General features: G+C 52.1%; 1 protein-coding gene across 1 annotated transcript in view; it reads right to left on the minus strand.

Annotated features, from left to right (window-relative positions):
* Positions 1-2,373: 2,373 nt before the first annotated feature.
* Positions 2,374-24,304, minus strand: part of lpar2a (lysophosphatidic acid receptor 2a) — a 61,746-nt gene continuing 39,815 nt past the window's right edge. Inside the window, exons 2-3 of the mRNA XM_080216518.1 lie at positions 22,862-23,617; positions 2,374-2,833 (exon numbers count right to left, since the gene is read on the minus strand). Of these exons, the coding sequence (XP_080072644.1) occupies positions 2,529-2,833; positions 22,862-23,594 (1,038 nt within the window). The 5' untranslated portion in view covers positions 23,595-23,617 and the 3' untranslated portion in view covers positions 2,374-2,528. The remainder of the gene's footprint in view (positions 2,834-22,861; positions 23,618-24,304) is intronic.

Here is a 24,304-nt window from a genome sequence, read left to right on the forward strand (position 1 = left end):
AGGGCCGAATGGCCTCTTCCTCTCTTCTATTTAACCATTGTCGATTGTTGGAAAAACCACCCATCTGGCTCACTGACGTCCTTTAGGGAAGGAAATCTGCTGTCCTTACTTGGTCTGGCCTACATGTGACTCCCAGAACCACAGCAATGTGGTTGACTGTCAACTGCCCTCCAAGGGATGTGCAATAAATGTGAGCCCAGTCCACGTCCCACACATGAATGAAAAAAATAGAAACAGAATCACATTTCTAGGAGGGTTTCCACTGGATCAGGAGGGAATAATTTGCCAGACATCCTTGTTTAAATCCGGCAAGGTGGTTTATCGATGTGAAGGTAAAATTCGATGCAAATTATTCTGTAACAGTTTTTACTGATTTGAATTTGATCACATTTGCTGTTACTCATATTTGTATTACTGCACAACGTTCATCTGGCCTCGTACACAGAGTCCACTTTGATACAGCGTACACGCGACAGGGAGGGTTTTATTGCTGGAATCCCATTCCACGAAGTGTTATTCGATGCTGGCCACAGCTGGAATACGCGTGCAGCTGCTGTTGTAAATTTTCTAGCCGGGAGCTATGTAGAGATGACACACTGCAGACAACGCGTGTGTGTGTGTCTGTGTGTAGGAAATTTATTTAAAAGGGTTTTAAAATACTATTGCATTCACAAAATGTCAGTACTCAGGCTGAAGCTTTAACCCCCAGCAACTTCTCCAGTTTGTCTCCTTTGCTCTGAGTCCACACCCAGACCTAACCCATCAAGCAGAGCGAGCATCAATAGTATGCACATGGCGTCTACAAACAAGAGTTAACTTTTTAATAAGTTACCGCGGATGCTGGTAAATGCTGGAAAATTTCAGCGGGTCTGGCAACATCTGTAAGGAGAGAAAAGAGTTGAGGTTTCAGAGTCCAGATGACCTTATGTCAAAGCTAAAAGGCAGAGAAAGTGGGAGATATTTATAGTGTAGGGGGAGGGAATGAAAGGTGAGTCATAGCCACAGAAACCAGGGGAAAGGAGATTAGAAGGTGTGAATGGGCAAACGGCAGAGAGGCTGAAATCAGAGGGTAAACTGTGACAGATGGAGATGTGGGGGGCAGGAGGGTAGATAGTGGGAGAATAGAGAAGGGAGGAAAGGGTAAGAAAGGAGGGGATAAAATAAGGGGAAAAGGAGTGGAAGGGGAAGAAAAATAAAGACAATAAAGAAATAAAATGGTAGAAAAGAGTGAAAAATAAAACAAAATGAAAATAAAGGGATGGATGTGTGGGAGAGCGAATCATCTGGAGTTGCTGAGTTTGGTGTTGAGACGGGAAGGCTGTAAAGTGCCAGGGGATGGGAGGCTGTTCCTCCAGTTAACCTTTGATTGGTAAAGCAGTGAGATGACAGTCAGATCGTGCACGCACGTGTGTGCGTGCGTGTCTGTGTGTATCTGTCTCTGTGTGCGCATGAGAGAGTGTCTGTGTCTTTGAGTGTCTGTGTCTATGCATTGTCTGTGCGTGTGCGTGTGCGTGAGGTTTGGTTTTCTTCGTGGCTAATTTATTTCTTTGGCCACTGAATGGCGATGAATTTGGTTCCGGGGAATATTCATGGGCGAGGGATTCCGGATTCAAATCCCACTGTGCGGTTGAAAAGGTTTTGCAGCGACCCCACCCGAAGTCAGTTGGGGGAGACGAGAATGGGAAAAAGGTTTGGAGTGCAGATTGCAAATCTATTATTTCAGAATCGGCGTGGAGGAGGGGAGGGGAGGGGAGGGGAGGGGAGGGGTTTTTTTACTCTTTAATAAAAAGTCAATAATTAAAAACTTTACAGAAACTACAAAAACAACTTGATACAAAATATCAGAGGAGGCTATTCGACCGCAGGCCCCGGCGCAGCCCTGTGTATCTGCGCTGGCGGGAACACGGGATAGCTTGGGATGGGGAAGAGACAGGGATCCACGGCCACTCATCCTGGACACCAGTTTCAACTGGATCACCACCGGGGCTCACTGACTGATCGGGGAGAGGGTACGGGGGGCCCTCAAGCCCACCAAGGGAGGAGGGAGGGAAGGAGGACGAGGAGGAGGAGGGGGCAAGAAGGGAAGGGAGAGTGAGACTGTCACGGCTTTCTGGTTGGACGGACGCTGGCTTCTTTCTCAGACTCTGACTTCAGGAAGAAGGGGAAAGAGAGCCCAGCTTTTCCCAAGGGAAAGGGAGGAAAACACAAATCCCAGGAGGAGCCACTGGGAAGAATCTCTCGCTGTGGCCCACTCCGAGCTGAGACTGGGCGCTCCGGGGTGGGGGGAGGGGGGCTGACTGATTCCCTCAGGAAGTGGCAGGTCTACTGGTGAAGGCCTCTCCACAACCCCCGCACCCTCCACACGACCCACCTCACCACAACCCAACCCAACCCAAACGCAGTCTCAATAAAAAAAAACATTAGTTCCACCTCGCGAGGGGTTGGGTTATCCTCTCCCGTTGTGTGAAGCACTGGGAGTGGGTGAAGGAGGCAAGGGGGAGGCTGCGACAGGCAGCAGGGTTCCTGCCCTACACGGTGGTGCTGTCGTGCGACGTCGAGGCTCGGGTCGGCTGAAGCATGTGCTGCATCAAGATGTGAGACTTGATGGGGTCCCGTAACTTCAGGTTCTGCCGGCACGGGAAGCAGAGAATTTGCCGGAAGGTCTGAAACATCTCCTCGTCCCGGTAGGAGTAGATGAACGGGTTGATCAAGGAGTTGAGCTCGGCCAGGAGCAGGAAGTACTTCTCCACCTGCAGAATATTGCAGCTCTTGCAGTCCACACCGTCCAGGAGCAGCACCACCAGCCCCGGGGTCCAGCACACAATAAACACACCTGTACACAGGACACAGGGCCTACCGTTACACTTCATCCAGCAGTCACAAGTCAGGCTTACATTAACGCGCACAGGCCCGCCCACCTGCCCACACACACACACAGGCCCGCCCGCGCACAGACACACAGGCCCACACACACACACACACACACACACACACACACACACACACACACACACGCCTGCCCGCGCACAGACACACAGGCCTGCCCACCTGCCCCCACCTGCCCACACACACACACACACAGGCCCGCCCGCGCACAGACACACAGGCCTGCCCACCTGCCCCCACACAGGCTCACCCATCCACCTGCCCACACACACACACACCCGCCCGCGCACAGACACACAGGCCCGCCCACCTGCCCACACACAGGCTCACCCATCCACCTGCCCACACACACACACACCCGCCCGTGCACAGACACACAGGCCCGCCCACCTGCCCACACACACACACACACACGCCTGCCCGCGCACAGACACACAGGCCTGCCCACCTGCCCACACACACACACACACAGGCCCGCCCGCGCACAGACACACAGGCCTGCCCACCTGCCCCCACACAGGCTCACCCATCCACCTGCCCACACACACACACACCCGCCCGCGCACAGACACACAGGCCCGCCCACCTGCCCACACACAGGCTCACCCATCCACCTGCCCACACACACACACACCCGCCCGTGCACAGACACACAGGCCCGCCCACCTGCCCACACACAGGCTCACCCATCCACCTGCCCACACACACACACACACACACACACACACACACACACACACACACACACCCGTGCACAGACACACAGGCCCGCCCACCTGCCCACACACAGGCTCACCCATCCACCTGCCCACACACACACACACACACCCGCCCGCGCACAGACACACAGGCCTGCCCACCCAGCCACACATGCGCATACATGCCCACCCACACATGGGCTAATTAGTAATGGGTAATAAATGCTGGCCCAGTCAGTGACACCCACATCCCATGAGAGAATAAAGCAGCCAGGATGTAAACAATGCCTCAGCAATATTATTCAGAACTGTTACCAATAGCTGTTGAATCTTTATAGTCAGCGGCAAAAATGGTATTTTCATTGGACGAATAATCCAGAAAGCCGCGATAATACTCTGGGGAGCAGGGTCCAAATCCCAATTACAAGTTAAACACCAGTAAAGAGTAAAAGTCTAATGATGACCATAAACCATTGTCTATTGTCAAAAAAACCCATCTGGTTCACTACTGTCCTTTAGGGAAGGGCACCGGGGTGTAAATGGCCTCTAGGGATGAGGGTGAGCTCGGTGCACCCAGCCTGTTCTGAAAGGTGGCAGGAGGGCAGCTGCTGCGAGTGTCAGAGCCTGGCAAACCAAAACACACAGCCAGCAGGAGGGAGCAGCCTGTGGCACAGGCCCAGGGCATTGCCGGGGGCCAGGAGGGAGGAGCCTGTGCCATAGGCCCAGGGCACTGCCAATGGGGCCAAGAGGAAGGAGCCTGTGCCACAGGCCCAGGGACATTGCCAGACGGGGCTAGGAGGGAGGAGACTGTGGCACAGGCCTGGGGCATTGCCAGAGGGGGCCAGGAGGGAGGAGCCTGTGGCACAGGCCCAGGGCATTGCTGGGCTGAGAGCTGTCAGTCAAGCAGACAGTCAAACAGTGCAGAGATTTGCAAACACTTGTCAGGAGCGTTGTGCCAGAGGGAGATAGTGCCCACAGGCACTGTGTACTGCAACGTGCCAAAAAAATCATCAAACAGGCTCAAACTCAAAACAGACACTTCTCCCTCAGGGCAGTGGAGATTGTGAGCTGTGTATATTTTCTATAGCAGACACACACACACGTGTGCTCTCTCACACACACACACGTGTGCTCTCTCACACACACACACGTGTGCTCTCTCACACACACACACACACACACACGGGACAAATGAAGATTGCACAGTGCACGCCTCCCACAGTTCTCTAAACACATCCCTCTGTTACCCCATCTCCCATCTCTTATCCATTTCCCCGTCCCTCACCCACCCACCCCACCACCTCAACCCCCACCCCTCCAGCCTCTCTCCTCAATCTGCATTGCTTTGTCTAACATTCTTCCAAAGCTCTTGCCTCTGGGCAGCTCAACCTTTTGGAAGCAGCTTTTTCTCTCATTCCTCCCTCAGAGAAAGGCATCACCTCATAGAACCCTACACAGAAAGAGGCCATTCAGCCCATCGAGTCTGCACCGAACACAATCCCAACCAGGCTCTACCCCCAAATCCCTACATATTTTACCCACTAATCCCTCTAACCTATGCATCTACAGTCAATTTTAGCACGGCCAATCAACCTAACCCACACATCACTGGACTGAGGGGGGAAACCGGAGCACCCGGAGGAAACCCACGCAGACACGAGGAGAATGTGCAAACTCCACATGGGCAGTGACCCGAGCCGGGAATCGAACCCGGGTCCCCTGGAGCTGTGAAGCAGCAGTGCTAACCCACTGTGTCGCTTCAGTTCCTGCTTCCTGCCCCTCTCCCCCCAACCCGGAGCTCTTCCTGCAGCAGCTTACGGAGCTCAGGGAAGTCCGCCCTGTAGCTCAGGGGCATCGTGCCTCAGGATGGAGCGTGCGGGGGGGCTGGCAAGCACAAACGGCAGCATGCTCTGCTGGGGCCGAATGGCCTGGTTTTTTTTTTAGATGGGTGTAAATATTGGAAGCACGTGGCCTGTAAAAAGCTCCCCTCTTGCCACCCCTCATCCTCACAGGATGGGCCCAATGGCCTCCTTCTGCACTGTTACCACGCGGGGAGTCTGCAGGCCTGAGCAGCCAGTCCTGATGGGCTGTTCAACCACTGTGGGAGCACACTCCCTGTCCTCGCCAGACACGTACACCCGGCCTGACTCAAACATGCAACAGAAGGGGCAATTCTCAGGTTCAATCATTTCCCCCCCCGGCCCCCCCCCCACTTAATCAAAGTGAGGGGGGAAAGGGGCAAACACACCAGGGGGATTATCACCCATAACCAAACCCAGGGAATGAGATGGGGGCCACGCTGCCCCACACAGCTCAGCAGCCTGCTGGGGCCAAATGGCCTCTTTTCCGACGGGGTAATCATACGCCCTGTAAAAAGCCCCTCTGCCCCGTTATTTTCTCATATAGACAGGCACAGTGGGTAAGCATTGCTGCCCCGCAGCGCCAGGGACCCGGGTTCAATTCCAGCCTCGGGTCACTGTCTGTGTGGAGTTTGCACGTTCTCCCCATGTCCGCGTGGGTTTCCTCCGGGTGCTCCAGTTTGCCCTCACACTCCAAAACGTGCGGGTTAAGTGGACTGGCCACACTAAATTGCCCCTCGCTATGAGGGGGACTAGCTAGGGTAAATGTGTGGGGTTACGGGAATAGGGCCTGGGTGGGATTGTGGTCGGTACAGGCTCGATGGGCTGAATGGCCTCCTTCTTGTCGGGATTGTATGATTCTACGGACAAAAGATGGAGGAGGCCATTCGGCCCCCCCCTCAAGCCTGCTATGCCATCCAATGAGATCTAGGATGATCTTCCTCCTCAGCTCCCCATTTCAATCATTCCCTTTCAAACTCACAGATCTGCCTTGAACATGCTCAGTGACCGAGTTTTGTCCAACCCCTCTGAGATCAAGAATTCCAAAGATTCACAACCTGGTGTGTGAAGAAATATTTCCTAATCTCTGTCAAAATGGCCGCCTCTCCCTCCCCTTATCCTGCGACCGTGGCCTCTTGTTCTGGACTCTGCTGCCAGGGGGAAATAACAGCGCAGCATTGCCAGGAATTTGAAACGTTTCAGAAACATCATTATCTCATTCTTCTAAACCCCGCGGGGGAAGGCACGAGGTTAACTAACACTTCCCTCATCTGCTGCTGGTTAAAAGGCCCTGCTGAGGCCTACGTGTCTGGGCCTCGCGCCACGCTGCCTTCTGCTTCCAGGTCAAAGGGCAAGCACGAGGGTCAGCCAGATAGCCCAAGGCAAGGGGCCCCCGCGCCAAATCTCTGATGCCATTGAAGGGTTTCCGCAACGCAGCTGGTGACGAACTTCCTCGTGTTGTGGGGAGCAAGCTTCTCTCTCAGGGATATTCCACCCCCCCCCTTCAAATCGACGGGCAGGATTCTCTCCAGATTGCGGGCACAGTTGGTGGAGAGGGAATTGGCCACCTTTGACCCTGGTGCACTGGCCAATACTTACCCCCTCAACCAACCTCATTCTCAAGGGTCATCTGGTCATCGTCATACCTGCGGCTCGCGGGATCTTGCAGTGCGGTAAAGGTTTCCCAGACTGATTCGGGGGGGGGGGGGGGGGGGGAACCATTTAGGACGGAGGTGAGGAGACATTTCTTCACCCGGTGAGCCTGTGGAATTCGCTACCACAGGAAGTAGCCAAAACATTGAATGTATTCCGGAAGAAGTTGGATACAACTCTTGGGGGCGAATGGGATCAAAGGATAGGGAGGGGAAGGCGGGCACGGATAACGGAGTTGGACAATCAGACCAGGTTCAGAATGAATGGCGGAGCAGGTTTGAAGGGCCGAATAGCCTCCACCTGCTCCTACTGTTCATGTTTTTTACGTGAGGAGGCGGAGTGGGGGCGGGTGGCCAGAGCAGCGAGGGGGGAGGGGCAAGAGTGAGGTGGGGCGAGAGTGAGGAGGAGAGTGTGAGGGGGGTGGAAAGAGTGGCCAGAGCAGCGAGAGCGGGGCGGGGAGACAGCGAGGAGTGGGGTGGGGGGGGGGGGGGGGGGGGGGGCCAGAGCAGCGATGGATGCGAGTGAGGTGGGGTGAGAGCGAGGAGGAGAGAATGAGGAGGGGAAGGGGGGGGGGGAGCAGAGCAGCGAGGGGGGGGCAAGAGCGAGGAGGGGAAGGGGAAGGGGGGCAGAGCAGCGAGGGGAGGGTTGGGGGGCGGGGGGTGGTGAGAGTGAGGAGGTGAAGGGGGGGGCAGAGCAGCGAGGGGAGGGTTGGGGGGGTGAGGTGGGGGTGAGAGTGAGAGTGAGGAGGTGAAGGGGGGGCAGAGCAGCGAGGGGGGGCAAGTGTGAGGTGGGGCGCGAGCGAGGAGGAGAGAGCGAGTGAACAATGGACAGGAATTAAGAAACTCTCAATTTCTTGTCAGCCTCCCCCCCCCCCAACAGGCTGGTGCGACGAGCAGGGAGGGGTGTATTTACACTGCAGCCTGTGCTGCGACACAGGCACCCCCCCTGCAGGGAGGGAACAGGAGACCGGCAGAAAGAATTCCACAGCAAATCAGTCCCTCCCTGGGAACACAGCGTACAGACACACTCGCAGTCTCTGCTCGCGCCCAGGGCTGGGCTCTGTCTGTCTGACTCACCAGCCGGGGCAGACTCCCATCCACAACAAACCACATTTCTCACAAAGCCCATTGAAGCCCAAAGGGGCATAAACCAGCACTCGCTGTTCCTCCTTCAGCTGCCGTCCCCTTCCCCACCCAACACCGCTACTTGGTGAAGGTGCTTACCTGCCTTTCTGTAGCACCTTCCCCCTTCCAAAACGGATTGTGGCGTCTCGGGGAACGTCACAGTAACTTCGTTGCAGTGTTAACGTAAGCCTTACATGAATAAATTCTTTAAAAAAAAAGCTTTAAGCCGGGGGCTTATCAGCCTTTAACACTTTGCTCAGTGTCACGTCCCCAGTGACTGGAATCTTCTCTATTCCTCCGTCCATCCACTATTTCATCATCATTTGAGATTTAGGCCTCAGCTTTATTGCTCATCGCTAACTGGTGGGGCCTCCTTGAATCGCTGTAGTCCATGTGCTGTAGGTACACCCACAGTGCTGTTAGGGAGGGGTGGTTCCAGGGTTTGGTCCCAGTGACAGTGAAGGAACGGCCAGAGGAGAACCTCCAGGGGGTGGTATTCCCACTTTTCTTACCCCACTAGATGGGAGCGGTCATGAGTTGGGAAGGTGCTGCCTAAGGAGCCTGATGCTGTGTCTCGGTGCTGGGGGAGTGAATGTTTGCGGATCGAGGTTTGCCCTGGAGGGTGTCGAGCTTCGAGTGTTGTTGGGGCTGCACCCATCCAGGCAAGTGGAGATCATTCCATCATTAGACCCTCTTTTGTTAGAGGGCGGCACAGTGGGTCAGCACTGCTGCCTCACAGTGCCAGGGACACGGGTTCGATTCCCGGCTTGGGTCACTGTCCGAGTGGAGATTCTACATTCTCCCAATGCATGCCTGGGTTTCTTCCACGTTCTCCAGTTTCCTCCCACAGTCTGAAAGACGTGCTGGTTAGGGTGCATTGGCCGTGCTAAATTCTCCCTCAGTGTGACCCGAACAGGCGCCGCAGTGTGGCGACTAGGGCACTTTCACAGTAACTTCATTGCAGCGTTAATGTAAGCCTTACTTGTGACACTAATAGAGAAAGTGTTAAAACAATTATTTGAATGAGTTGCTTAAACAGGAAGTCTGACAGTCATTAAATGGCCATTACAGCATTAACCAGCTCAGGGTGAGACAATCCTTCCATCCCGGGTAAGGGGTACATGCAACAGTCAAGATGGCGGGGGGCTGGACCAAAAACATGGGGGCAGGGAGTGTATAAAGACAGCAATGCCACCTAATTCTACACCCTCAACCCCCTCCTGCCCACCAACATCTAAAATCAGGGCACACGTGCTGCCTCAAAATACCAGGGGCCTGGGTTCGATTCCCGGCTTGAGTCACTGTGTGCAGAGTCTACGCATTCTCCCCGTGTCTGCGTGGGTTTCCTCCAGGTGCTCCGGTTTCACGCCAACCGTCCTAAGAGAGATGCTGATTAGGGTGCATTGACCCAAACAGGTGCTGTCTCATAACTCCAGGGACACAGGTTCGATTCCCGGCTTGGGTCACTGTCTGTGCGGAGTTTGCATGTTCCCCCCGTGTCTGCGTGGGTTTCCTCCAGATGCTCTGGTTTCACCCTAACCGTCCTAAAGACAAGCTGGTTAGGGTGCATTGACCCAAACAGGTGCTGTCTCATAGTGCCAGGTTCGATTCCCAGCTCGGGTCACTGTGTGTGGAGTTTGCACGTTCTCCCCATGTCTACGTGGGTTTCCTCCGGGTGCTCCGGATTCCTCCCACAGTCTGAAAGACGTGCTGGTTAGGGTGCATTGCCCTGAACAGGTACTGGAGTGTGGTGACTAGGGGATTTTCAAGGATGTAAACAGGGAGAGATACCTCACACACACCCTCTCCTGGAAACACCCCCAGCCCCCTTCACCTTACGCAACACAGGATTTCCCCACACAGGCCGTTTCCACTTCAAGAGCGGCTGCTAATCTACGAGAGATTGGGTGACACCAGTCACAGTGGCAGACGCAGAGATACAGCCAAGAGAAACTCTGGGGAAGGGGGTGCTCCTGCATCACCGATAGGTACTGGGTAAACCAGCTGGGACTCTGTAGACGGCACACATCTCCGAGACAGAGGTTGTGGCTTCTAGTCCCACCTCCAGGGTTTCAAGCAGGAAAATCCTAGCCTACACTCCCAGGAAGTGCCAAGCGACTGTCACACCTCAGAAGAAACGTTAAAAGTTGTTTCTTTGGAGTTTATTTATTAGTGTCACAAGTCGGCTGACATCAACACTACAATGAAATTACTGTGTAAATCCCTGATTCGCCACACTGTTCGGGTACACCGAGGGAGAATTTAGCACGGCCAATGCACCCTAACCAGCACGCCTTTAGGACTGTGGGAGCAAACCGGAGCACCCGGAGGAAACCCACGCAGACACGGGGAGAACATGCAGACTCTGCACAGACAGTGACCCGAGCCGCGAATCCAACCCGTGTGCCTGGCGCTGTGAGGCAGCAGCGCTAACCACTGTGCTACCGTGCCACCCAAACTAGTGAAAAGAGAGCTCTCTCCACCGGTCTAGCTAGTACTTATCACTCCATCAATACCACCCACTCAAGCTGCAATGTGAAACCTCAATCTGCTATCTGAGCTGCCCATATTACCAGCATTTCCGTGCCAGGCTGATTGCACGGCTCATTAAAGATGTTTTAGCGATAAGCTGGAGGAAATCAGTAGTTGGAGAGCAACGGTTTCGGGGAAATTGATGGGTTCAAAGTTGGATACACCCTGATAATCTTCATCCCATAGCACTTAAGGAAATGGCTCTGGAAATAGTAGATCCATTGGTGACTATTTTCCAAAATTCTTTGGAATTGTTCCGAATGTAAGCCTGTTATTCAAAAACGGGAGGTAGAGAGAAAACTATTGACTAGTGAGCTTAACGTCAGGACTGGGCAAGTTTATTATCAAGGATTTCTCTGTCACGGTTTTAAATCTACTGCCTCCCAACCTATACCTGTAACCTCTTGTTCTAGAGAAAACATTTGATCCCTTTGAAAATTTTATATACCTCGATCAGATCCCCTCCCACCCTTCTCAACTCCGGCGAATACAAGCCCAAACTGTTTAATCTTCCCTCATACGTTAACCCTTTCATCCCCGGAATCAATGTGGTAATCCTCCCCTGAACTGCCTCCAATGCCACCACATCCTCCCTCAGATGAGACGACCAAAACTGGGCACAATCCTCCAGATGTGGTCTCACCAAATCCTGACATGACTGCAACAACACTTCCCTACTTTTATACTCCAGTCCTTTTGTAATAAAATGCCATTTGTTTTTGTTATGACGTGCTACACCCCGACTTTCTGCAATTCACAAAGACACCCAGATCCCTCTGCCCAGACGCATTTTGAATCTTCTTCTCGCTTTGTAAGAGTTTGCCTTTTTTCTGCCAGAGTGGATAACCTCACGCTTACCCACATTAAGCTTCATCTGCCAAATCTTGGCCCATTCTTCTCACCTATCTACATCTGTTTGTAAAATCTTGATCAAGATAATGAAGGGGGATGGATAGGGTAGAGGTAGAGAGATTCTTCCCGCTTAGAAATGATAGCAGGACTAGAGGGCACAGCCTCAAAAATAAGGGGGGGGGGGTTCAGTTTAGATTGGAGTTGAGGAGGAACTTCTTCACTCAAAGGGTGGTGAATCCCTGGAATTCTCTGCCTGTTGACATGGTGGAGACTACCTCGCTGAATATATTTAAGTCACGGGTAGATAGGTTTTTGACAGACAGGGGAATTAAGGGTTATGGGGAGAAAGCGGGAAAGTGGAACTGATCCACTTCAGATCACCCATGATCTTATTGAATGGCGGGGATCTTACTGAATTGCGATTGTACACTCTGTCCCTGTTTGCAGAGCATTCATATCGATTGTTAACAGTTGAGGACTGAGGACTGACCCCTGTGGTACTCCGCTAGTTACGTCAGGGACCCATTTACCCCGACCCTCTGCTTTTTGCCAGTCAGCTAATTTTTAATCTAATCTACCTCCAAACCCCTGCAATCTCACCCTCTCTTTTACGTGGCACCTTGTCAAACACCCATTGGAAGTCTAGATGCACCATTTGCACGGTTTCCCAGCTATCTATCTTGTGGTTATGCCCTCAAAAGAACTCAAGCAAGTTTGTCAAGCATAACTTGCCCTTCATAAAACCAGGCTGACAAGGGCAGATTGAGTTTTGTCATTAAAAACCCACACAAATAATAAAATCTGGAATATAAAGCTAGTCTTAGTAAGAGAGATCATTGTAAAGACCCATCTGGTTCACTAATGGCCTTTAGGGGAGGAAATCTGCCATCCTTACCCGGTCTGGCCTACATGTCACTCCAGATCCACAGCAATGTGGTTGACTCTCAACGGAAATGGCCAAGTGAGAGACTCAGTTCCAGGGCAACAAGGGATGGGTGCTCATCCCATGAATGAATAAAAAAATTCTTACAACAACGTCCCAAGTCTTCCCCAGTTGTTTAATTATCAATTTGAGGCATATATTCTACTCTAGCTCAATTTCAATATTTATGACATGCCAACTTGATGGGCCGAGCAGCCTCCTTAGAACATAAATAGGAGCAGGAGTAGGCCATCTAGCCCTTCCAGCCTGCCCCGCCATTCAATAAGATCATGGCTTATCTGAAGTGGATCAGTTCCACTTTCCCGCTTTCTCCCCATAACCCTTAATTCCCCTGTCTATCCTTCTGCACTGTAGGATTCTAACAGAGGCTCAATTTGGGTTTCGCCAGGATCACTCTGCCCCGGCCTCATTACAGCTTTGGTTCAAACAGAGACAAAACAGCCGAGGAGAGAGTGACTGCTCTTGGCATCAAGGCCGCATTTCGGCCAAGTGTGGCATCAAGGAGCCCTGGTCAAACTGGAATCAATGGGAATCAGGCACTAGGAGGTTGCCCTCATACCTGGCACAGAGGAAGATGGTCGTGGGTGGTGCTTTTGGACGTCAATCGTCTCAGACTCAGACCATCACAGTTCCTCAGGGTCGTGTCTCCAGCTATTTCATCAATGACCTTCCCTCTGTCATAAGGGGGCAGCACGTTGGCACAGGGGGTCAGCATTGCCGTCTCACAGCAAGACTATCATCGCAGAGTCGCTGAGCAGAGACTGATAGCCAAGTTCCGCACACAAGGACGGCCTCAGCCAGGATCTTGGGTTCATGTCGCACTATCTGTAACCCCCATGACTTGCCTGGGTTTGCAAAACCTCACTTACTGTACTGTCTGGAAACAATACACATCTCTTTAACCTGTGCTTAACCCTCTCCACACTCACATTGTCTGTACCTTTAAGAATTGATTAGCTGTAAAGACTCACATTCCAATCAGTCTTTGTGCCCTTTTTACGGTCAGATCTCCCAGCCACCTGACGAAGGGACAGCCTGTCCCAAAAGCTTGTGGCTTTTGCCACAAACAAACCTTTATTTGCTACAAATAAACCTTGGGCTTTAAACTGGTGTTGTGGGATTTCTTTCTGCCTCGCAGAGCCAGGAACCCGGGTTCGATTCCCAGCTTGGTCCCTGTCTGCGTGGAGTCTGCACGTTCTCCCCATGTCTGCGTGGGTTTCCTCCGACAGTCTGAAAGACAAGCTGGTTTGGTTGACTGGCCGTGCCATTCAAATTGACCCTAGTGTCAGGGGATTCGCAGGATAAATATGAGGGGTTATGGGAATAGGGACTCAGTGGGATTGTGGTCGGTGCAGACTTGATGGGCTGAATGGCCTCCTTCTGCACTGTAGGGATTGAATGATAAAAGGTCAGAAGTGGGGATGTTCGCTGATGCTTGGGCAATGTTCAGCACCATTCACGACTCCTCAGATACTAAAGCATTCCATGTCCCATGACATTGCTATCACCGAATCCTCCACTATCAACATCCTTTGGGGGGTTATCATTGACCAGAAACTGAACTGGACCCAGCCATATAAATACTGCGGCAACCAGAGCGGGTCAGAGGCTGGGAATACTGAGGTGAGTAACTCACTTCCTGACCCCCCCAAAGCCCACCCGCCATCTACAAGGCACAAGTCAGGAGTGTGATGGAATATTCCCCACTGGCCTGGATGGGTGCAGCTCCAACACAAGAAGCTCAACACCATCCAGGACAAAGCAGCCCAGCTGGGTTGGCACCCCATCCACAAACATTCAACCCCTGCGTGCCTGGAGACCTGAGGGTCAAGACTCACATCAACAGCTGTGGCAGAAACACACAGCGAGGGACATGAGTCTGCCCGTCTCTCCCTCTATCCATCTTCGCCCAAAGAAAAGACATCTCCCCAGGTCTCTGCCTCACACTCCTTTACTCAAAGCAAAGCTCAGGTAAAACTGGCCACAATACTGACACTCGTCAACCCAACTCTTAACTCTTCAACTAATCCAAAAGAATGCGAGTCCTGGCTTGGGCCACCAGCTATGTGGAGTTTGCACATTCTCCTCGTGTCTGCGTGGGTTTTCTCCGGGTGCTCCGGTTTCCTCCCAGTGATGTGCAGGTTAGGTGGATTGGCCATGTTAAATTGCCCCTTCATGTCAGGGGGACTAGCTACGGCAAATACATGGGGCTACGGGGATAGGGCCTGGGTGGGATTGTGGTCGGTGCAGACTCGATGAGCCAAATGGCCTACTTCTGCACTGTAGGGATTCCATGAAGATCATAGTCTAGCGCTTTGGAGAGGCGCTTAGCTCAATGGTAGGAACAAGTAAGCAGCCCTGGTACACAGCGGTTAGCCCCATCAACTTTAACTACAGAGGTTCCGGAATGCTCAGAGTTTATTGGCCACCCAATTCCTGCTGTTACTGTTGGTTGGGATTACCAGACAGGGAACTGAACATTGGACATTGCTCAGACTGAAGGCGGCCAGTTCCCCCTCGAGCTGGCCGTCTGCGAGTAAACTACAGGTGGCACAGTGGGTTAGCACCGCCACCTCACAGCGCCAGGGACCCGGGTTCGATTCCCGGCCTCGGGTCACCGTCTGTGTGGAGACTGCACGTTCTCCCCGTGTCTGCGTGGGTTTCCTCCGGTTTCCTCCCACAGTCTGAAAGACCTGCGGGTTAGATTAATCGGCCGTCCTAAATTCTCCCGAGTGTCAGGGGGATTAGCACGGTTAATAAGTGGGGTTACGGGAATAGGATCTGGGTGGGATTGCAGCCGGTGCAGACTCGATGGGCCGAAAGGCCTCCTCCTGCACTGTAGGGATTCTGTTCTATGAATCTCCAGTATTGAGAACCAGATTCAGCAGATTACATGCTGAGGGCTAATAAATGTTCCTAATCTCTCACCAGCTCCGTATCCAAACCCTTGGGCATGTAGGCCTCAGCCCTGGCAGCAAGCCTCAGGCCTGTGGGCTGTCGTGCAACAGTGGAAAAATAACCGTTTAAGCATAAACCACACAGCCACCACATCTCAAAGATCAGTATATGACGAGATTTCTTCAGGCCTCGGAAAACATTGTGGCGGTTGAGAGATTAGAGGGTGGAGATAAAAGGCTAAAAGTATCCCTGGGCAGGTCACATTTAGAAGTCTGACAACACCAGGTTAAAGTCCAACCGATTTATTTGATAGTAAAATCTCACAAGCTTTTGAGGTTTGTCCCTTCGTCAGGTGAATGGAGAGTTCTGGTCTCAGACAGAGCATAATAACAGCACACACAATTTACAGATTACTGATTAGAATGCAAATCTTTACAACTAACCTGCTATTCAAGTCTTAAAGATGCCAACAATGTGAGTGGAAAGAGCATTAGGCATTGGCCTATGCAGCTTTAAGATTTGAATAGCAGGTAAGTTGTAAAGACTTGCATTCTAATCAGTAATCTGTAAATTGTCTGTGCTTTATATGCTCTGTCTGAGGCCAGAACTCTCCATTCGCCTGACAAAGGGGCAAACCCCGAAAGTTTGTGAGTTTACCATCAAATAAATTAGTTGGACTTTAACCTGGTGTTGTCAGGCTGCTTACTGTGTTTACCCCAGTCCAACGCCAGCATCTCCACATCAGGTCACATATAGTGAGGCACACGCAGGCAGTGTGTCCATCTGGGGAACCTCGCCAGCCTCCTACACCCCAGGGACAAAGCAGTCAACTGAACTGCCCTCCCTCGCCAGCCTTTACCCACTAACACCCAGGCACCCCACTCTCGCACTCTTCCTAGTAACTTCTCCTGCAATTATTCTCCACAACTGGTTTCACTCCTTCATTCCCTACCACCCCCACTTCCATTCTTTTCCTTCCCTCTTTCCCCAAATATTTATTTCCATGCAGCATCTCAGGAGTAGTAAAACATCCGAAAGATACTGCACGAGAGAGGGTTAACAGACAATGTGTGACCCCGCTTCGTATTCAGAATTTGAATTTAAAGAGTGTCTCAAAAGGACAGCGACACAGCAGTGGGGTTAAGAGACAGTTCCAGGCTTTGGGGCCCAGGCAGCTGGGGTCATGGCCACTAATAGTCAGAGATGTAGGAAGTAAGGAGTATGAACAGCAGCACAAGGTTTTGAAAATAGGGATGTTTCTGGGTAGGGTGTCAACCCAACTGGGCAGGCGACGGACTGAAATCTGTGCCTAGCGCGATTTCCCTCCAACAGAGAGTCGGGAAGACCAACCCCACCTCCCCAGTCTCCAGCACAGACTCCGGTCCCCGGCCACTGGCTCCTGCCCGAGAGACTGACCCAGATCGGGTGTAAACCTGGGCTCAGATCCGGCTCCGAGACCAGCTCCCAGCCACATTCCTGTTCCATCAGTGACCACCAATCCCTCACAGGATTCTGGGATCGCCCTGTGTAACTGCGCTAATCACTGACTCTTCCAAAGCAGGCTCACTGTCTCTAGGCTGCACTTATACGAGAATGGGGAAGTTAGCCAATAATTTTAGAATAAAACTCCTTCCCACTGAAAGGAATAAGAAATAAAATCACACAATCACAATCAGCAAGGTGCTGTAGGCAAACATTAAATATCTATTTTGTAGAATAAGATAAGGATTATGTCTTAAACCTATATCGGGCGGTACAGTGGGTTAGCACTGCTGCCTCTCAGCACCAGGGACCCGTGTTCAATACCTGGCTCGGGTCACCTTCTGTGTGGAGTCTGCACATTCTCCCCGTGTCTGCATGGGTTTCCTCCCACAGTCCAAAGATGTGCGGGTTAGGTGGATTGGCCATTGCTAAATTGCCCCTCAGTGTCAGGGGGACTAGCTGGGGTAAATGAATGGGGTTAGGGCCTGGGTGGGACTGTGGTCAGTGCAGACTCGATGGGCCGAACGGCCTTCTTCTGCACTGCAAGTTTGATAAATATCCAGTAAATCCACTGATCAAGTTTAGTTAGATTATTAAACTGTTTGAACGTGCAGTGACACGAAGAAGTGTATTTGATTTGATTGATTATTGTCCCATGTATTAGTATACAGTGAAAAGTATTGTTTCTTGTGTGCTATACAGAGCATACCGTTCATAGAGAAGGAAAGGTGAGAATGTCTGCAACAGTTGAGAGTTTCAGGAATTCTCCATCACTTGTTGAGCGTATTAAAGATTTCTGACCCTGAGGGAACTTGACTCCCTGCTCTGGGGAGATGCTGGGACTTGCACCGGACTAGTAATCAGAGGCCCAGTGAGAGAAATGTGTTCAAAACCCACCCCACCCAGGGCAGCTGGTGGAATTCAAATTCAATGAATTAAATCATAGAATCCCTACAGTGCAGGAGGCCATTTGACCCACCAAGTCTGTACCAACACCAATCCCACTCAGGCCCTCTCCCCGCTCAGTTCCCCTGCTAATGCCTCTAACCTCCCGGGACATTAAGGGTTACTTTAGAATGGCCATTGCCATTAGATGCACCTAACCAGCACATCTTCAGACTGTGGGAGGAAACCGGAGCACCCGGAGGAAACCCACACTGACACGGGGAGAACATGCAGACTCCGCACAGACAGTGACCCAAGCTGGGAATTGAACCCGGGTCCCTGGCGCTGTGAGGCTGCAGTGCTAACCCACTGGAAGCTCAAAGAGGTGGGTCCGCCTCGAAGGAGGAAAAGCGAGGGAGGGAGATGGAGGTTGGGAATTCTGGAGCTCGGGGCCCAGGTGGCTGAGGAGACAGGGAAAACTGGAGCAGCTGGAGGAAACCCATGCAGACACAGGGAGAATGTGCAGACTCCACACAAGGTGACCAATCCAGGTATTGAACCTGGATCCCTGGCGCTGAGAGGCAGCACTGCTAACCACTGTACCACCGTGCCACCCAATACAGGTTAAGATATACACGTGATATGCAATTTGGAGGAGCGAGTGGGAGGAGGGAAGGCGTCTCGGGAGGCAGCGAGGCTGAGGGAGATGTTATAGATCGGGAGGAGCGAGGGCAGGGAGGAATCTTAAAAGAAGGATCAGAGTTTTGATAAATGAAGGCCTTGGCAGTGTGTGTCAGTGGGCACAGGGGTGGGGGAGGAACTGCTGCCAGGTCAGGCAGGAGGTCTGGGTGACACTGACAGCGGGGGTAGGACATGGCAGAGATATCAGACATGCACTGGAATAGTCAAATCTCTAGGAATCGAGTGCATGGAGCAGACTTTCAGCAAACAAGCCGAGACAGGGGCAAAGGTCAGGCAATGTGATGGGACACGACGAGGTCCAAAACACATCTTGGGGTTAAATGTGACAGCCAGGATGAGAATAGGCCAGTTTAATCTCAACACAGCCGAGGTGAGAGAGAGCGTTGGACTCGATAAGTGATGGAGTCCACCACCAACGCTCAGTAACAGCAGTGTGTACCATCTACAAGATGCAACTCACCAAAGATCCTTAGATCAAAGCACTTTCCAAACCCACAGCCACTTCCATCTAGAAGGACGAGGGCAGCAGATACCACCACCTGCAAGTTCCCCTCCAAACCACTCACCATCCTGACTTGGAAACATACCGGCCGTTCCTTCACTGGGTCAAAATCCTGGAAATCCCTCCCTAACGGCATGGTGGGTCAACCCACACAACGTGGATGCAGCGAATCAGGAAGGGAGCTCACCACCACCTTCTCAAGGGGCAACTAGGGATGGGCAACAAATGCTGGCCCGGCCAGCGATGCCCAAGTCCCACAGATGATTAGAAAATAGCTCGAGAAGGGAGAGTGGGGTGGAGATCGAGGACAATGGTTTTCAGACACTCTAACCTAGCAACAGTGGGGGAGCTGCTCACCGAGTCCTGAAGATACTAAACCCTCCCCAATCCCACGGCAAATAACGATGGGAGATACAGATATTGGTGTGGTGAATGATCTCTATTGTCGAAGACATCGGAAATGCGACTAATGCTTGAGGAAACCTAATTTTCTTTAAACTAATCTATTTAGCGTTTCAATGCTCTAACTCCCTCCCACTGCGAGTGAACTATAGCCCCGCATTATCGGAGATAAAACTCAGCGGTGAGACAGGTTCCCACGGTCAAAACTTGATCCCTGAGTCATCTGCCAAGAACGGCTCTCTCACCCTCGTCATCGTTCTCTTTCTCTCACCATTCCCTGCCCTCCACCCACACCGCCCCCCCCCCCCCACCCCCACACACACACACACACACACACACAAAACTCCACTATTTTATTTCCAACCTCCGCTTCCAACGTACCCAATTTCAACAGAGATACCTTAGGGTCAGAGGTACCGAGTTGGCAAAGCTCAGGAGGTGGCCGTTCGGCCCATTTCAGTCCATGTCAGCTCTCTACAGAGTATTCAGCTCATTCCCCTTTCCCCCACGGCCTCCCTGTGGCCCAGGAAGTTTTATTTCCTTCAGGCGCCCCTCCGATTTCTCTCTGAAAAGGATTGAACATCTCTGCTTGGAACGTAAGAATCGGGGGCAGAAGTTGGCAACCTCAGCCCTTTGAGCCTGCTCCGCCATTCGAACAGATCATGGCTGATTTCTCCCTGGTCTCAAATCCACATCCTCCCCTCTTATCCCTTTTTTTTTTAAAAGGATCAGGAATATCTATCTCAATGATTCAGGCTCTGCCGCGCTATGAGACAGTGAGTTCCACAAGTTCACCACCCTCTGTCAGAAGTAAGAACATAAGAACATAAGAAATAGGAGCAGGAGTAGGCCATCTAGCCCCTCGAGCCTGCCCCACCATTCAATAAGATCATGGCTGATCTGTCGTGGCTCAGTTCCACATTCCCGCCCTCTCCCCATAACCCTTAATCCCTTCTCTTGTCAAAAACCCATCAACCCACGTCTTAAAAATATTTAGCGAGGCAGCCTCCACCACTTCAACGGGCAGAGAATTCCAGAGATTCACCACCCTTTGAGTGAAGAAGTTCCTCTTCAACTCCGTTCTAAACCACCCCCCCTTTATCTTGAGGCTGTGCCCCCTAGTCCTATTATCCTTTCTGAGCGGGAAGAGTCTCTCCACCTCTATCCTATCCATCCCATTCATCATCTTATATGTCTCAATGAGATCTCCCCTCATTCTTCTAAACTCTAACGAGTACAAGCCTAGTTTATTCAGCCTCTCCTCATAGCTCAACCCCCTCAACTCCGGCATCAGCCTAGTAAACCTCCTCTGCACTCCCTCCAAGGCCAAAATATCCTTGCGTAAGTGCGGCGACCAAAACTGCACACAGTACTCCAGCTGCGGCCTCACCAATGCCCTATACAGCCGCAGCAAGACCTCCCTACTTTTATATTCAATCCCCCTCGCTGTGAAGGCCAGCATCCCATTCGCCTTCCTGATCACCTGCTGCACCTGCAAGCTGGGTTTTTGCGACTCATGTACAAGGACCCCAAGGTCCCTCTGCACCGTTGCCTGCTGCAGTTTTTCGTCACGTAAGTGATAATCCTTCCTACCATTATTCCTACCAAAGTGGACCACCTCGCACTTGCCAACATTAAATTCCATTTGCCATTTCCTGGCCCATTCGCCCAGCCTATCTAGATCCTTCTGCAGACTCTCCACACCCTCCGCACAATTTGCCTTTCCTCCAATCTTGGTGTCATCAGCAAATTTCGACACCCTACACTCGGTTCCCTCCTCCAGATCATCTATATAAATGGTAAATAGCTGAGGCCCCAGCACCGACCCCTGAGGCACTCCACTAGTCACCATCCGCCAATCCGAATAGCACCCATTGACCCCCACTCTCTGCCTCCTATTTGACAACCAATCCTCTATCCACGCTTTCCTCCTCATCCCACTGCTAATTCGATCGCCTCTCAACCTAAACCTGTGACCTCTTGTTCGAGATTCCCCCACAATTGGTCTACATTTATCTACTTTATCAATCGTTTTTAGTATTTCATATACCTCAATCAGATCCCCTCCCCATCCTTCTAAATTCCAGCCAGCATACACCCAAACTGTTTAATCTCTCCTCATACGTCAAACACTTCACCCCCAGAATCGAACAAGAGGGCTTACATTAACACTGCAATGAAGTCACTGTGAAATTCCCCTAGACGCCACACTCCGACGCCTGTTCGAGTGTGAATGGCCGAACGAGGGGGAATTTAGCACGGCCAATGCACCCTAACCAGCACATCTTTCAGAGCACGGGAGGAAACCGGAGCAAACCCACGCAGACACAGGGAGAACGTGCAGACTCCGCACAGATCCTAACTGGGAATGGAACCCGGGTCCCAGTGAGGCAGCACTGTGCCACCGGTTACGCGAAGCTGCTTTCAAATCCCAGTTTGGTCATAGCCGGGCTTGTTGTCCACTGTTCTGCTCCGCGTATGTCCAACAACTAAAAGGATAGGGAGGCCCTGAGGTGCCACAGAACAGACACTGATACCAAACTGGAGAGATTCTGGCCATTGGGACAGAACAGACTGAAGGCAGAGGGCTGAACTGGCAGAGGTGTGTAAAAAGATGGAAAGATTTGACGAGGAAGAACGTGGAAATGATGTTTCCAGGGGCAGGGACTCCAAAGCTAAAAGGGTGGCAAATATAAAACTGTCATTAATAATAAATCCAGGGCAGCCTTTACAGCCAGGAGAACAGCGAGAAGGTGGAACTCACTGCCACAAAGAGTGGCAGAAGCTGATCACATACAGGAAGATAGGCAAACCCAGAATGGAGACAGGAAAACGGCTCGGTGGATTGACCCAAACAGGCGCCAGAGTGAGTCAATGGGAATTTCATTGCAGCGTTAATGTAAGCCTTACTCGTGACTAATAATGGCGGGGGGGAGACAGGGTGGGGAACTGAGTTGGATAATCAGTCACGATCATAATGAATAGCGAAGCAGACTCAGAGTGCTGAATGGCCCATTCCTCCTCCGTTTCCGAGGATGATGCAGGATTATAGAACCCTACAGTGCAGAGAGGGGCCCTTCGGCCCATCGACCACAATCCCAGGCCCTACCCCCATATCCCTACGTATTATACCCATTAATCCTCTCTAACCTACATATCCCTGGACACTAAGGGGCAATTTCTTAGCATGGCCAAATCAACCTAACCCGCACATCTTTGGACTGTGGGAGGAAACCGGAGCACCCGGAGGAAACCCACGCAGACACGAGGAGAATGTGCAAACTCCAAACAGACAGTGACCCCGAGCCGGGAATCGAACCCAGGTACCTGGAGCTGTGAAACAGCGGTGCTAACCCACTGCGCTACCGTGCCGCCCCTGGGCTGAATGGACTGTTCCTGTCCTGGAAGTACACTTTAGCAGGAGGAGCACGAAAAGGACTTACCCAAAACCAAGACGACGGTCTTCATGAGGTTCATCATGGTCTCTTTGTGTCGATTCTGGGCGTGTGTGTGCCGTGACATCCGCTTGGTTTTGCTCTTGACGTAGCAGTAAATGTGCAGGTAGTTCAGCAGCATGACACAGAAGATGACGAGGTTGGAGACGGCCCAGAAGACCAGGTAGCTCTTGCTGTAGAGGGGCGCCATGCGCGAGCAGCTGTCCAGCTGGCACAGGCAGTTCCAGCCCATGTTCGGGATGAAGCCAATCAGGGTAGACGCGCACCAGATACAGCTGATCAGCACAAACACCCGCTGGTTGCTCATCTTGCTGTGCAGCTGGAACTGGAAGACGGTCTGGTGGCGCTCCACCGCGATGGCCAGCAGGTTGCCGACCGAGGCGGTCAGGCTCATGTCCAGCAGGCTCTGCCGGATGAACCAGGCGCGCACGCTCAGCTTGATGGTGCGGGGGCCGGTGTTGAACATGAGGAACATGTAGGCGATGCCCGAGAAGAGGTCTGCGGCCGCCAGGTTGGCCAGCAGGTAGAAAATGGGGTAGTGGAAGCGGCGGTTAAAGACAATGGCCGCGATGACCAGCAGGTTGACCAGGATGACAATCACGCACACCAAGAGGCCCAGAGAGACCACCAGCTTGTCTTTGGTTCTCCAAATCCTGGTCATCTCCTTGCCCGTGCTATTGTAGAAGAACCAGACGGTCTGGTTGTAGTAACATTCCCCCATCGCGTCTCTCCCTCAGTTTGTACCTGAAAAATCAGAACAACATCAAACCAAGCCAAACCACGCACAAACTCAAGACAGGATAATCAGTCCTGATCGTAACGAATGACGGAACAGACTCAAAAGGGCCGAACGGCCTACTCCCCATATTTTCTATGTTCCTAAGTAGGATTCTAAATCTCTCTTCTCTCACCAAATAGCATTGCTGTCTCAGTGCCAGGGACCCGGGTTCGATTCCCAGCTCGGGTCACTGTCTGTGTGGAGTTTGCACATTCTCCCCGTGTCTGCGTGGGTTTCCTCCGGGTGCTCTGGTTTCCTCCCACTATGTGGGAGACGTGCTGGTTAGGGTGCACTGACCCGAACAGGCACCCGAGTGTGGCGATCAGAGGATTTTCACAGTAACTTCATTGCAGTGTTAATGTAAGCTTACTTGGGACTAATAAGTAACTTGATCTATTCATGTACCTGTCCAAATGTCACCTCTGCATGCTCCTGGTTCTTCCCACACTCCAAAGATGTGCAGGTTAGGGTGGATTGGCCGTGCTAAATTGCCCCTTAGTGTCAGGGGGAATAGCAGGGTAAATAGGCGGTGTTATGGAGATAGGGCCTGGGTGGAATTGCGGTCAGTGCAGACTTGATGGGCCGAACGGTCTCCTTTCTGAGCTGTAGATTACTATGTTTCCAGCCACTAATTTCCCTCCTTCCTCCTTAAT

This window comes from Carcharhinus amblyrhynchos, chromosome 33 (genome assembly GCF_965287045.1).
Source record: "Carcharhinus amblyrhynchos chromosome 33, sCarAmb.v2.hapA, whole genome shotgun sequence".
Lineage (NCBI taxonomy): Eukaryota > Metazoa > Chordata > Chondrichthyes > Carcharhiniformes > Carcharhinidae > Carcharhinus > Carcharhinus amblyrhynchos.